The sequence below is a fragment of the Barbus barbus genome, assembly GCF_936440315.1.
Source record: "Barbus barbus genome assembly, chromosome: 16".
NCBI classification, from domain to species: Eukaryota; Metazoa; Chordata; class Actinopteri; order Cypriniformes; family Cyprinidae; genus Barbus; species Barbus barbus.
Window position 1 is genome coordinate 14688212 of NC_136744.1, and position 13187 is coordinate 14701398.

The 13187-nt window shown below is 36.7% G+C and overlaps 1 protein-coding gene across 9 annotated transcripts in view; it reads left to right on the forward strand.

Moving 5' to 3' along the window:
* Window positions 1-450: 450 nt before the first annotated feature.
* LOC306882861 (LIM domain-binding protein 3-like) overlaps window positions 451-13187 on the forward strand; it is a 47203-nt gene continuing 34466 nt past the window's right edge. For 6 of the 9 annotated variants that reach the window (XM_079437828.1, XM_079437831.1, XM_079437833.1 and 3 more), the window contains exons 1-2: window positions 5722-5793; window positions 5993-6186. In XM_079437828.1, coding sequence (XP_079293954.1) covers window positions 6091-6186 — 96 coding nt within the window. In that variant the 5' untranslated portion in view covers window positions 5722-5793; window positions 5993-6090. Of the gene's footprint in view, window positions 605-5721; window positions 5794-5992; window positions 6187-13187 lie in introns of those variants that run through there. The other 3 variants (XM_079437829.1, XM_079437832.1, XM_079437834.1) reach the window with 2 other exon arrangements.

A 13187-nucleotide genomic window follows, 5' to 3' on the forward strand; every position in this document is an offset into this window, starting at 1 on the left:
GGGCTGAGAACTAGTTTAGTGAATTAAATATAGGGCCCTGCAGAATGTCTGATGGCTTTTGAGGCTTTTTATAGGTCAGATGTTAAGTTGACTCATTTTCAAAACAGTTGACATGGGCAACAGAGGGACGACTGTCTCTTTAATAATTCCTCTAATGAAAATCCCTCGCCCTATGTCTTCCCGTCCCGTGTGGGAAATTACGAATCCTACTATGGAAAAATAAGGCTTTCCTCATTAATATTTATCAGGTCATGCTGTGTTGCTTGGTAACTCCACTAACACATCAGCCACAAAAGCTAATTAATATTCATGAGCCAAACTCTCACCATATGATGATTGGTTAATTCTCCAGATGATTAGCTCAGCGTCGGCATTCCAGCGAATCTCGGAGGCCTACGCGGGGGGAAACGCCACATTCCTTAATTAATATTCATGAGTTTATGCTTCGGCATAGTATGATTGGTCAATATGCGTCCCGTGTGCTTACGTACACCGGGGACTCCAGGGATCTTGTGAGTGACAGAGCTCGCCTCTGGAGGAAACGGAGCGACACCAAACTGCAAGGCTCGCGGGTGTCAGTATAAAGCAACTTTAAGCATGCAATGTAGGTTGAAGCAAAACTTTGAGAACTTGTTTCTATTTAATGGTTTGTTGAATGGAAATGGAGGCAACAGGCTTGACACTGTACTCGAGACGCTCAGTGACTGCAGTCGCGTGAAAACATTTCTATAAACATCGATCTCTCCGTTAGGGCTTCATTCATAGTTTTCCAATTCTTCCGTACCTACCGATATATTACTATATATTACTTCGAGTCTAATATATAGACTATTCTGCAGTCAGTGGCTTGTCTGTTATTGTTTTGAATGGGTTGTCAGGTGCATGTGTCTAGTTTTGGCTTCTGGCAACACTGATTGAGTGATGTTCAAGCTCATTGAAGTCTTTTTTTTCTTTTCTTTCCTGATGTGTGTAGTTTTGCATGGGGCATTATTTACATGTTTTGCACGTTTCTATGTGGTCAAAGATGGATCTATTATATTTGCAGTAGCTACATGTAATACACTACTGTGCATGGTGAAAAGGTGTAAAAGTGTTTTGCTTTATGCAGTAACTGAGGTGGAATACAAGTTGTCTTCAGGTGGCAACTGTTGGATGCTGCTCCTGTCAGCTTTGTTGTGATTTTTTTTCTCTTTGAAGGTCAATTTTCTTGGGAATCCTTGGTGCAAACATTAAGTATTTATAAAAGTAATTGTTACGGACAATAAATAGACATGAGGGACTTTACATAAAGACTGGTCTCTGTATGCACACAATTGACCAAGTTATCATAAATCAACTAGTTCAATATCCTGTTGCATTGTGTTTGTGTAGATGCATATTGCTGGTTCAAATAATGTACAAACTCTCATTTGATCTTCTGTAAGGTCGATAATGTGGTCTATCTAAAATATCTAAAATTGTTATGTGATGCATACATAACAATCCTATAATTTTAATGGTAGGTTTATTTGAACGGCGAGAGACAGAACAACAATAACAACAAAAAAATCCAGAAAAACGCATTTCAAAAAAGTTATAAATTGATTTGCATTTTAATGAGTCAAATAAGTATTTGACCACTTCGCAAACATGACTTAGTACTTGGTGGCAAAACCCTTGTTGGGAATCACAGAGGTCAGACGTTTCTTGTAGTTGGCCACCAGGTTTGCACACATCTCAAGAGGGATTTTGTCCCACTCCTCTTTGCAGATCCTCCCCAAGTCATTAAGGTTTCGAGGCTGACATTTGGCAACTCGAACCTTCAGCTCCTTCCACAGATTTTTCTATGGGATTAAGGTCTGGAGACTGGCTAGGCCACTCCAGGACCTTAATGTGCTTCTTCTTGAGCCACTCTTTTGTTGCCTTGGCCGTGTGTTTTGGGTCATTGTCATGCTGGAATACCCATCCATGACCCATTTTCAATGCCCTGGCCTTGACGGTACATGGCCCCGTCCATCGTCCCTTTGATGCAGTGCAGTTGTCCTGTCCCCTTAGAAGAAAAACACTCCCAAAGAATAATGTTTCCACCTCCATGTTTGACGGTGGGGATGGTGTTCTTGGGGTCATAGGCAGCATTCCTCCTCCTCCAAACACGGCGAGTTGAGTTGATGCCAAAGAGCTCAATTTTGGTCTCATCTGACCACAACACTTTCTCCCAGTTCTCCTCTGAATAATTGGGCAGGGGGACCTTGCGGGTGCTGCAGGATTTCAGTGTTACCAATTGTTTTCTTGGTGACTATGGTCCCAGCTGCCTTGAGATCATTGACAAGATACTCCTGTGTAGTTCTGGGCTGATTCCTTACCGTTCTCATGATCATTGAGACTCCACGAGGTGAGATCTTGCATGGAGCCCCAGACCGAGGGAGATTGACAGTCATTTTGTGTTTCTGCCATTTGCGAATAATCGCACCAACTGTTGTCACCTTCTGTGGACAACACAGAAGCAATCAATCAGTCAGATTCCTAACTCTCCACCATGGCCAAGACCAAATAGCGGTCCAAGGATGGCAGGGACAAGATTGTAGACCTACACAAGGCTGGAATGGGCTACAAGACCATCGCCAAGCAGCTTGGTGAGAAGGTGACGACAGTTGGTGCGATTTATTTGCAAAATCCCCCCACAATTTAACAGATAAAAAAAATATAATCCCCCACATAGAAACTACAATCCAAATTTCTACAAAATATCCCCTGTAAATACTACAAAGCATTATCTTTTATCTTTTATTCTATTATTTGTTTATTCTAATATTTGTCTATACAATTGCACTGTCCTTGGAGCGGACCTGACTTACATTTCACTGCTGGTTATACTCTGTATAATTGTGTATGTGACAAATAAAAAAAAAAATCTTGAATCTTGAATCCTACAAACAATTATAAAAATTTTACAACTCACCAAAGTTTCATTCAAAATACAGAAATACTCAATGGTCACACACCTGACTCGTCTTTAATCATATTTTCAAATGTAGCTTAAATTGTGCTAAGGTAGAACACTGTCTTATAGTAATTGGTAAATTATTCCAGTTATTAACAGCTCTCACAGAGAAAGCTGAACGACCAAAATCAGTAGCGCTAAAATTCACTGCACAATCACCTCTAGACGAAGCTCAAGTTTGTCTTATATTTTTAGTACAAGAGAAACCAAATTCCTTCAAGGGTGAAAGTGCAAGATTGTTAACAATTTTGTACATTAAAAAACAATTATAAAACACAATAAAGGTAAGTTGAGGTGTCACTGCACAAACTATTTTTCGAACATGCTTTTCAAATGTTAAATGAGAATCTAAAATAACTCCAAGATACTTAAAATCTGGTACAATTGGTCATTTTTCACCATTAACTAATATATCCGGTTGGACCTCCTCCTCCTTTTTAATTTTAAAATACATACATGCACTTTTACGAACATTTAATGTTAAGCGGCACTGAGTAAACCAATCTAAAAATTTTGTCATTGCGATAGATAATTTTTGTGCCACCTTTTGTTTTGTTTTGTCATGAACATAAATCACAGTGTCATCTGCGTACATTTGAATATGTACATCAGGACAAACATCTGGAAGATCATTCAAATACAAACTAAAGAGTAATGGCCCTAGGGTTGACCCCTGAGGAACCCCTGTGGGACAATCTCTCAAAGAAGATATGTATGTATTAATCCGGGTACACTGTTTCCTTGATGTAAGATAAGACTCAATCCATTTTATTGTATCTTCTGAAAAATTTAAATGTGATAATTTAGATAATAAAATATTGTGATTTAGTGTATCGAATGCCTTTTGTAAACCAAGGAACACAACACCCACAACCCCACCCTTGTCTAATTTTGAGAATTATACTCTCTGTAACTGTTGTCAAATGAAATGCAGATTTGACTAAATTCACTGATTTAATTTCTTTGTCTTATTCCAAATGTATCACTCAAATTTTGAACTGAGTCAAATTATGAAATACATCAGCAATTTCATCAGGTTTATCAATTATACTTCCTTTAAAATCCAATTCTAAACATTTAGTACATGATTTAATGTCTTTCTTTATCAATTTATTAATAGTTTGCCATACCCTTTTACTATTGCCTTTAGCCTCTATTAATATTAACAAAAAACTGTACCTTAGCCTGCCGTAATGTCTTAAGTACCTTATTTCTTAAACTATTAAAAAGAAGTCGATCTTGTTGCAAACCAGATTTTATAGCTTTTTTTAAAGCAGTATCACACTTTAAAATGTATATAAATGTATGATAGGACAAACCATGCAGTATGACTGGTTAGAAAAGATACACCAACTTGAATCAGAAAATACTTTAAACCCAATGCAGTTTTTTACAATAATAGTATGTTGTCTTTGCCAAGGCTCACAATGACAAGCACTGTATCAATTATTAAAGCAATGTCGCTAACTGTCCAGGATGCTTGTTCTCTGAAATGTCGTCTATGAAGGCCTGATTGTTGAACATTCATGTACAGTATTACTTCAAATTCTTCCGTTGACGAGTGCTAAACTTAGCTGCAAACTAGAGGTCTCCCAAATTAGGCTGGGCGAACAGGCAGGTCCTCAGTGGTTATCTTTCCTCCGATGTCTCGGTGCGGAGCTTGTGATGTGCTGGTGCACGAGGTCCTCTTATCTCGGTTCTCTGAGAGCAATAAGAGCATATCAGGCGTTTCTCACTGCCACTCATTCTTTGTTTAAAGCTGCTCATTAAGTACCTCCAGATGCCACTGAATGCTTGGGATAACATTATCTCATGTAGATGCCATTCAAGGTTTATTTGCAATAAAGAATAAAAAATTACGTCCTGCATTATGATTACAATGCCAATGGAATGTTTTAAATGTTAGTATGACGTTAGAGTGATTGATTGCATCCAAAGTTAATGTATTCATAAAGATTCACTACCATTCAAAAGTTTGGGGTTGGTAAGACTTCTTAATGATTTTAAAAGAAGTCTCTAATGCTCACCAAGGCTGCATTGATTAAAAAAACAATAAAATCTATTTTATTGTGAAATATTATTACTATTTAAATAACTGTTTTAATCTATTTTAAAATGTGTTTTACTGCTATAATGGAAAAGCAAATTTTTCAGCAGCCATTACTAAATCATTCTAATATGCTTATTTACTGCTCAAAAAATATTTCTTATTATGGGTGTTGAAATGCTGCTTAATATTTCAGTGGAAACTATGAAATGTTTATTTTTTAAAATCTTTTGTAACATTATATGTGACCTTACAGTTTTTATTTAGATTAAAATGTCAATTTCTTTAAACGTGTTACTGACCCGGTAGTGTATATTAAAATTTCAGTGTATTTAGAATGATGATAGACACTTCATTTAAACAGGAGACACAGTTCAATCCCAGAATGCATTGCGAATGAATGAGTTTAGCTTGTTTGTGTCTGTAGGGGCTGCCAATTAACTCTAACCTTTTGTTGACCTTTTTTTCAGAATCAGCCAGGTTGCACTTGCAAGGAGTTAAGCCTAACGCTAAACCTAACCCAAACCCAAACTAGCCCAGGACCCAGATAGATGAGGCACCCTAGAAGAAAGGAGTCTAGAAAAATCTTTTAGCCTAAGAGGGGGCTATATTAGCTCTGTGAATCATGGGAGGCCTGGCATTCTGGGTGTCCCCTTACATGCCATATAAGTGCCCCTTCCTCCCCCCTCCCCTCAGTGCCATAGTGCTATCGCTCTCGGCAGAGGAGCAGCTATTCTTAGGCTGTCTGTCCAGCTCATCTGAACAGGCAAGAATCCTCTTCCTCTGGCTCATAGCTCTTCTCTGTTGCTCCAGTTATTTTGCATTAGTTGCAGTTTGGCTGGGCCTGAATTCCTTGTTTTAAGTTGCTACTTTGACCCTTTTGGGCCTGCAGGGTTTTTTTTTAATCGGAGAGGTGTGAGTGTTACTTTCAATTTACACTTTTTTTTCCCCCCTTCTTCTTTCAGAGGCTGTTTGGCACGTGCCCCGCCCCCCTCCAAATCCATTTTCCCCATCCGTTTGGAGAAATTCTGTTGCTTAAACAATACACAGGCTTTTTTGAACAATGACTTCATACAACGTTTCACTCACTGGACCTTCGCCTTGGGGCTTCCGGTTGCAAGGAGGCAAGGACTTCAACATGCCCCTCATCGTTTCCAGGGTAAGACCCCCAAATCTTGGCCCAACAGACAGTGATTCATTAGTTCAGCATGCGTTTACTCAAATACAAATGAATGTAGATTGAGTCTAATCGACTTAATTGAAATTTTCATGAGTGTTGTGTAAGTAAGAATAATCTTAAGTGTTTCACTCAAAGTTGAATTCTTTTCCAAACCTCACTGTCCAATTCTCTTATTATGAGACTTAAAATATGATCTGTCATTTCACTACAGTGTGATTTGATGATTTGTAGTTCCTTTATTCATTCATTGTTATCTTGGTTCTTGATCCTTTGCAGATCTGTCGCTGATCCATAGTTGTTTGTTATGTAATAGTAATGACGTTATTCATCATATGATGATAATGATTATGCTTCTCCTATATTACTATAATACTGTATTATCATTATGCTATATCCTTCTTGATTTGGAAACTTGCATTGGGCATGTGCAGTTTGTGCCTCGTAGAAGTGATTGGTATCTAGGTGTAAAGTTTGTGTAGATATTGTGAAATGTTTTTTTTTTTCCTGAAATATTTAGTAGTCTTTCTGCAATGCTGCTTTGAGGAATCCTGTAAATCAATATTTCCAATGTAGATGTACAGTATTGATCGTAATGTTTGCTGTCAGTTCATTGCACTCGAGTCGATTCATCCTTGTTCTGTTGCATGCAACATGAAGTCGTGATGACTAATGTTTCTCTTGAACAGCTAGTTCTGTGAAATTGTAGTTCGATAAATACAAGGAAGTCAGCATGAATGAGTGCAAAAGGGTGTTTACGAGGGCTTTATTGTGAGATAGGAAGGTCAGATATCACAGAAGGGTGAGTTCTCAATGTACTGTAACAATTCTAGCTCTGCAAACGCGCATAGTTGACCTAGTAGAAAGATTTTGTTAATTTTATTATATATATATATATATATATATATATATATATATATATATATATATATTGTTGGCATGAGTGCGTTTGACTATAAATGTATCTGTTTGTGTCATTGTGTTGAAGTGTGTCTTCAGATAAGTGCACAGTCCACATGCACCTATTCTCAGATGTCTAGTGAGGACAGATTCACTGCCCCAATATGTTGCTGGCATTAGAGGGTCTTGGAAAAAATAGATCCTCTTGTGTAAAAAATGTCAGACAATGATCGAGCGGTCAAACGGTGGCAATACATGCCACAAAGAGATGATGCACTGCCATTTTGTCACCTCTGCCAATATAGTCTGCGGTCAGCAAGAATGTCTGTCCTGCCACTATCCTAGGTAGTCCATAGTATTAGGCATATTATAGTGACGTATACACCCTCAACAGTATCGTAATGTAGATTGGAATCTTCTGAGGCTTTTCTAGGCCTTTTTATTTGCAACATTTGACAGCGGTTTGGCCTCACTGTACTGGTTACTAAGAATATCTAAATCAAGAAGTGTGTGGCAGGTCCGTTTGTCTACAGGAAAAGACCAGTAGCACAGGGCCTAGTCAGTCACTGTAGAGTAACAGGTGGTACCCAATACGTTTGTTCTGGCTGCTGCTTGGCTCAACAGGGGGCTTTTCTATAAAAGTACCTCACTGCTGTAAAGGAGGCAAGAAGTGTTCTGTTATTCTGTATATGAATCAAGACGTAGATTTACAAATGCTGCGAGTATCATATTAGTAGGTCTGAGGAGGATCCATGTAACTTAAGAGGATGAATATTATTCACCAGCCCACAGGAGACAGACAGCCTGGGTGCTATTTACTGATCAGCCAGTGAGAATTCCTGTTCAGTGCCAGAGACTTTGCTCTGGTTAAAACATGCAATAATGAACTGTTCTGGACCTGTTTATGAGCAGTTGAGATCAAAGAATAATTAGCTTAATATAATATAATATAATTGGGAATGCATCCCAAAAAATGGGAATTAATTTTTCAACATTGATAATAATGAGAGACACCAAATCAAAATATTAGAATGATTTCTGTAATATCATGTGACACTGAAGAAATTCAGCGCTGCATCACAGAAATAAATTATATTTTAAAGTATATCAAAATAGGGAACCAATATTAGAAATTGCAATAAGATTTCACAATATTACAGTTTTTTTTATATTTTTGATCGAATAAATACAGCCTCGATGAGCAGAAGAAACTCCCTTAAAAACATAAAAAATCTTACTGATCCCAAACTTTTGAGTGGCAGTGTGTATACATGTTCATATTTAGTCTAGATAATTAAACTGAAAAGAAGCCCCAGTAAATATAAACATATGTTGCGGGTTCGAGTCTCGGGGGAGTGAATGTCCAGCGCTCTCTCCACCCTCAATACCACGACTGAGGTGCCCTTGAGCAAGGCACCGAACCCCCAACTGCTCCCCGGGCGCCGCAACATAAATGGCTGCCCACTGCTCCGGGTGTGTGTTCACGGTGTGTGTGTGTTCACTGCTGTGTGTGTGCACCTTGGATGGGTTAAATGCAGAGCACAAATTCCGAGTATGGGTCACCATACTACTTCACTCACTCACTCACTATATATATATTTATTTATTTACTGGGGCTTCTATTCAGTTTAGTTATTATACATAAACAGTGTTGGGGGTAACACATTACAAGTAATGCGGTTTACATAACCAGATTACTCTTTTTAAGTAACTAGTAAAGTAACACATTACTTTTTAATTTAGAAGGAAATATCTGAATGACTTTTTCAAATAAGTAATGCCAACTTTGTTTCCCGTGTTTTGATTGACAGCTCTCGTGTTGCCATGTTGAGAGAAATCAGGAATAAGTGCAGAGGTGTTGTGTGAACATGATGTTACTGTAGATCTAGACTAAATATGAACATGTATTTACTCATCACACCTGCATAAAAACAGATTCAGTATTCCTCAGAATGAATAAAAACAGTCAAATGCAAACTCAGAATATTATTCAAACCTGCAATAATTGTTAAATAAGACAAATATCATTTATGTATTTAATCCCATTTTATTAACCGATGTCTTTGCTACTGACCGTCGACAATTCAATTCAATCATACTAAGCAAAAATGACACATTTGTGTTTCATTTTTGTTATTGCTGAATATGGTTGAACTTTCTTCTCCTGCTTCATATTCTTCATGCGATTTGTTTGAGCTGCGCCCGCTGTACAGACATGAATTTACATTTCCTTCAGCCTGAGGCATATTCATTTAATTTTTGATGTGAAAGAGCTTTTACATTTGTAAAAGAAGAACTTTTTATAATAAAAACAAACAAGCAAGCCCTGCCCAGATTTAAAAAGTAACTCAAAAGTAATGTAACGCATTACTTGCCATAAAAAGTAACTAAGTAACGTAATCAGTTACTTTTTTAGAAAGTAAAGCAATATTGTAATGCATTACTTTTAAAAGTAACTTTCCCCAACACTGTACATACATTATACATACAAGTATTATGAATAAAATAAATATTTATTTATTGCCGTTTTTAATTTAGAAAAAAACACAATGCATCAGTATTCCAGACTGATGAAGTCTTTCTGCGGTTGTTTACATTATACTCTAGCATAGAAATTTTTCAAATGGTTTTGAGAAATTGTACATACAACAGATGATATGAAAATATATTTCCTAACTTTCTTTGGCTAATATACTGGCCTTCTGAATTGGGTGAAATATTGTTGGCAGAAGCTTCTGTGTATGACTGTGAGTACTCCTATTCAGCACTAGGTGCTGAAATGAGGGTTTCTCTTGGCTGAGAGCAGCTCAGACTGTAACAGATGGCACACAGAAAGCATGAACTTGCAATTCAGCTCAAACTGAAAGCAGCAGATGAGGGATATAAATACCTCTGGGTGGTTTGGATGAAAAGGAACTTCTAAGGAAAATAATACTTTTATCTGGAGAATGCATTAGACAGTAATTAAGCAACAGTTATAGAAGGTCAGTTCTATCAAATTATCCCAAAAAATTACTAAATTATTTATTTAGCTACTAAATTAAACTAAATCATATGAACTCACTAAATGCATTTAAACTATGAATGTTTATGTAAGTTTTTACTTTGAGAACTATGAAATGTGTAATAATCAAACATTTGCATTATTCATTATTCGACAGAAGTTGAGATCCAAGCTTGTTTTAGCCATTGTGTTGTCACTAGAATGATAGAATTGCGCAGATGAGAAAATTATTAATCCTATTGAACTGAGTGGTGGTAGGAGTAAAGGGGGGTTGGGACCTCCAATGTAAAAGAGGAATGTTATGGGATTACTCAGCACTAAATCACCTTATATTTACACTAATGTTCTGTGACATTTCATTTGACTCTGTGGTGTCATTAGAAATGTTTGACTCTGAAAAGATGTTACAGTTAAATGTCAACAGGGATCCACTCTTTAGGATCTGCCAAATATTTTGAGGATGTTTCATCCGGTGAAGGGCAATTGAAGTAGCCTAATGTTATAAAACTCAGCATAATATTATTGTGGACTCTCTTGACGTACCCTAATGCACCAACTGGTGGAATAGTGTTTCACCTTTGTGAAGTGATATTAGGGTGTTCAAATATGGACGTTTCAAATTAAGAGCTACACTCATTCATATGGTATTCACTGAGCATCCAGATAAAGCTTGTGAAGATTGAGTTTTATGGTTGGCTTGAATTTGATCTGCATTAATACTATCAGTGTGTTGGATTAATGACACAAATGTAGCTGTGTCTCTTCACTTGGACCATATTCAAAGTTTTTTTTTTTTTTTTTTTTTCAAGTTCTTGAAATAGCACAACACCCCTGGTGAGAGCGTTCCCAACAGTGTTGATTTTCATTGTGACTTTCCAGTGCTGGACTGCTTATATGACATCTCTCACACATATCACAAGCCTATTCTCTAATGAAGTTGTTCATTCCAGTCAGTCTTCAGGAAGATCGATGCTGGCAGATGAACACAAAACTACTTTGTTTTTAAAGCTGATTATTGCATTCCCTATGCCATGAGCTAGTTGGAAGAAAAAAGCCTTTTCAGTCTTTCACTATTGCTTGATTTTTGTGAAACGTATATCTCATTGTATTTATAAAATATGATATATATTTTCACTGGTCCCGTTACAAACAATTTATGATTTAACAACGTTCAATTGAATTTTTATTTAAAAAAATAGCGCTGTTATTTAGCAAGGAGCATTGAGTTGATCATAATTGACAATAAAAACTTTCAAATAAATGCTATTCTTTGAAATTTTATCAAAGAATCCTGACAAAAAAGTTTTCATGGTTTCCACAAAATTATTAAGAAGCACATGTATTATGATATAATAAAGAAATGTTTCTTGAACAGCAGATCAGCACATTGATTTGGTTGATTTCTAAAGGATCATGCAGAAATAGCTGCTGAAAATACAACTATACATTTAAAAAAAACATTAAAATAGAAAATATATATTTTAAATTATAATAATATTTTACAACATTACTGTTTAGACTGTAGGTTTGAGCAAATACACATTAACATAAAATTAAACATAAAATATCTTCTGATTGACTGATTTTGTGTCACATTGCACAAGGTTAAGACATGAAATTCAGTTGTGGTCCACCAGACTAATGTTATGATTTATACACACATCATAAAGCATGCAATTTATTTAACTTGATTTATTTAACTAATTAACTTGATGTACGAAGTCAGAAAACAAAAATGTTCCTCATAACAAGTTGTTGTGTCAATAATGTTATTATAACAAATTATATAATGCTATTCTCTCTCAGATAGTCCCAAACCAGTAGGCAGCAAGTACCAGTCTTGATGTTTGCCGTGAGCCTGAAGCTGGTGCTGCTGACAGGCAGAGCTGTTTTTAGATGGCTGCTGAAGGTCAGGTCAGTCCTTCTGGGGAAGACTCTAAGAGCTATTATTTGCCAACATCCAGCAAAATTACACGCTTCCTTCCAGAAGTACAGAAATGTTTGATGTGTTTAACCAAAGCTTGCTCTCAGATCATTCAACAGGTTGGCTTTGATGTGCTGTGATAAACTCTTGGTCTTTTTCACATGTGTTTTATTCATTTGGTGTTGGGCAGGTTTACTCCGCTCTTATATGAGGGGTGCTACAGCAGGAGAGGATCAGGTCACATTGCATTCATATGGTGTCGGATTCTTTTCGGTCTTGTTAGCATAAATGAGCCCATCTGGTTAAGTACTCAGGCCTCAATCATGGGCGAGTCTTCACCATTTCAGATATTTTGACACCATGACTGTCAATTCAAATCATGATTGGTACATGCAGAGGTGTCAGATTCATGCCCGCTTAGATTTTTGAGCCTAGTAGATTTTGAATGCAGCTTCCAAAAGACAAAAAAAAAAAAAAAAAAAAAAAAGCAGAATAATATATATATATTTTTTTATATTTCATACAATCATACTGGTGTGATTAGAACGTGCAGTGCGACACAGCATCAGTTGCTAATTTCAAATCTGCGTTGCACTTTGGCTGGCATTGAGCCAGAGACAGACGTGTTTTTACAGCGCTGCGCGTTATAACCAATCACACGCGATTCTGTTGAGCTTATGACCAATGCAATGACCAATCAGAGGCATTCAAATGAGTCATTGCTGAAACGTCGCTGATTTGATCATTTGCTTGCTGAATGAATTCTGCTCTCTGACAAATTCTCTCATCAGAAACAACAAAGTGTGTGCAGATGTGCTTACAATGTAAGTTGTACATTAATTTCACAGTGTAAAAAGCTTCTGTGATTGAGTTTTTAAGAGTGCTTAAAAATGTTCTTCGATAATGTAAATGTTCTTTGCTTTCTTTCTGTACAATGAAAGTGTTATAATTATTAAATTGCAATGTTTTGAATAAATTCACCTTAAATACAAAGTCAGTCGTATTAAAAATATTTTATAGCATGACACCCATATCTGGAACTTAAGTAAAAAGACGGGTTTTTATGCGTAGTTAATAGATTACCCTATTAGGCTACTTTGCCCATCGCCAATTATAGATCAACTAACATGATCTAGAAAGGTGCAAAATGCATTT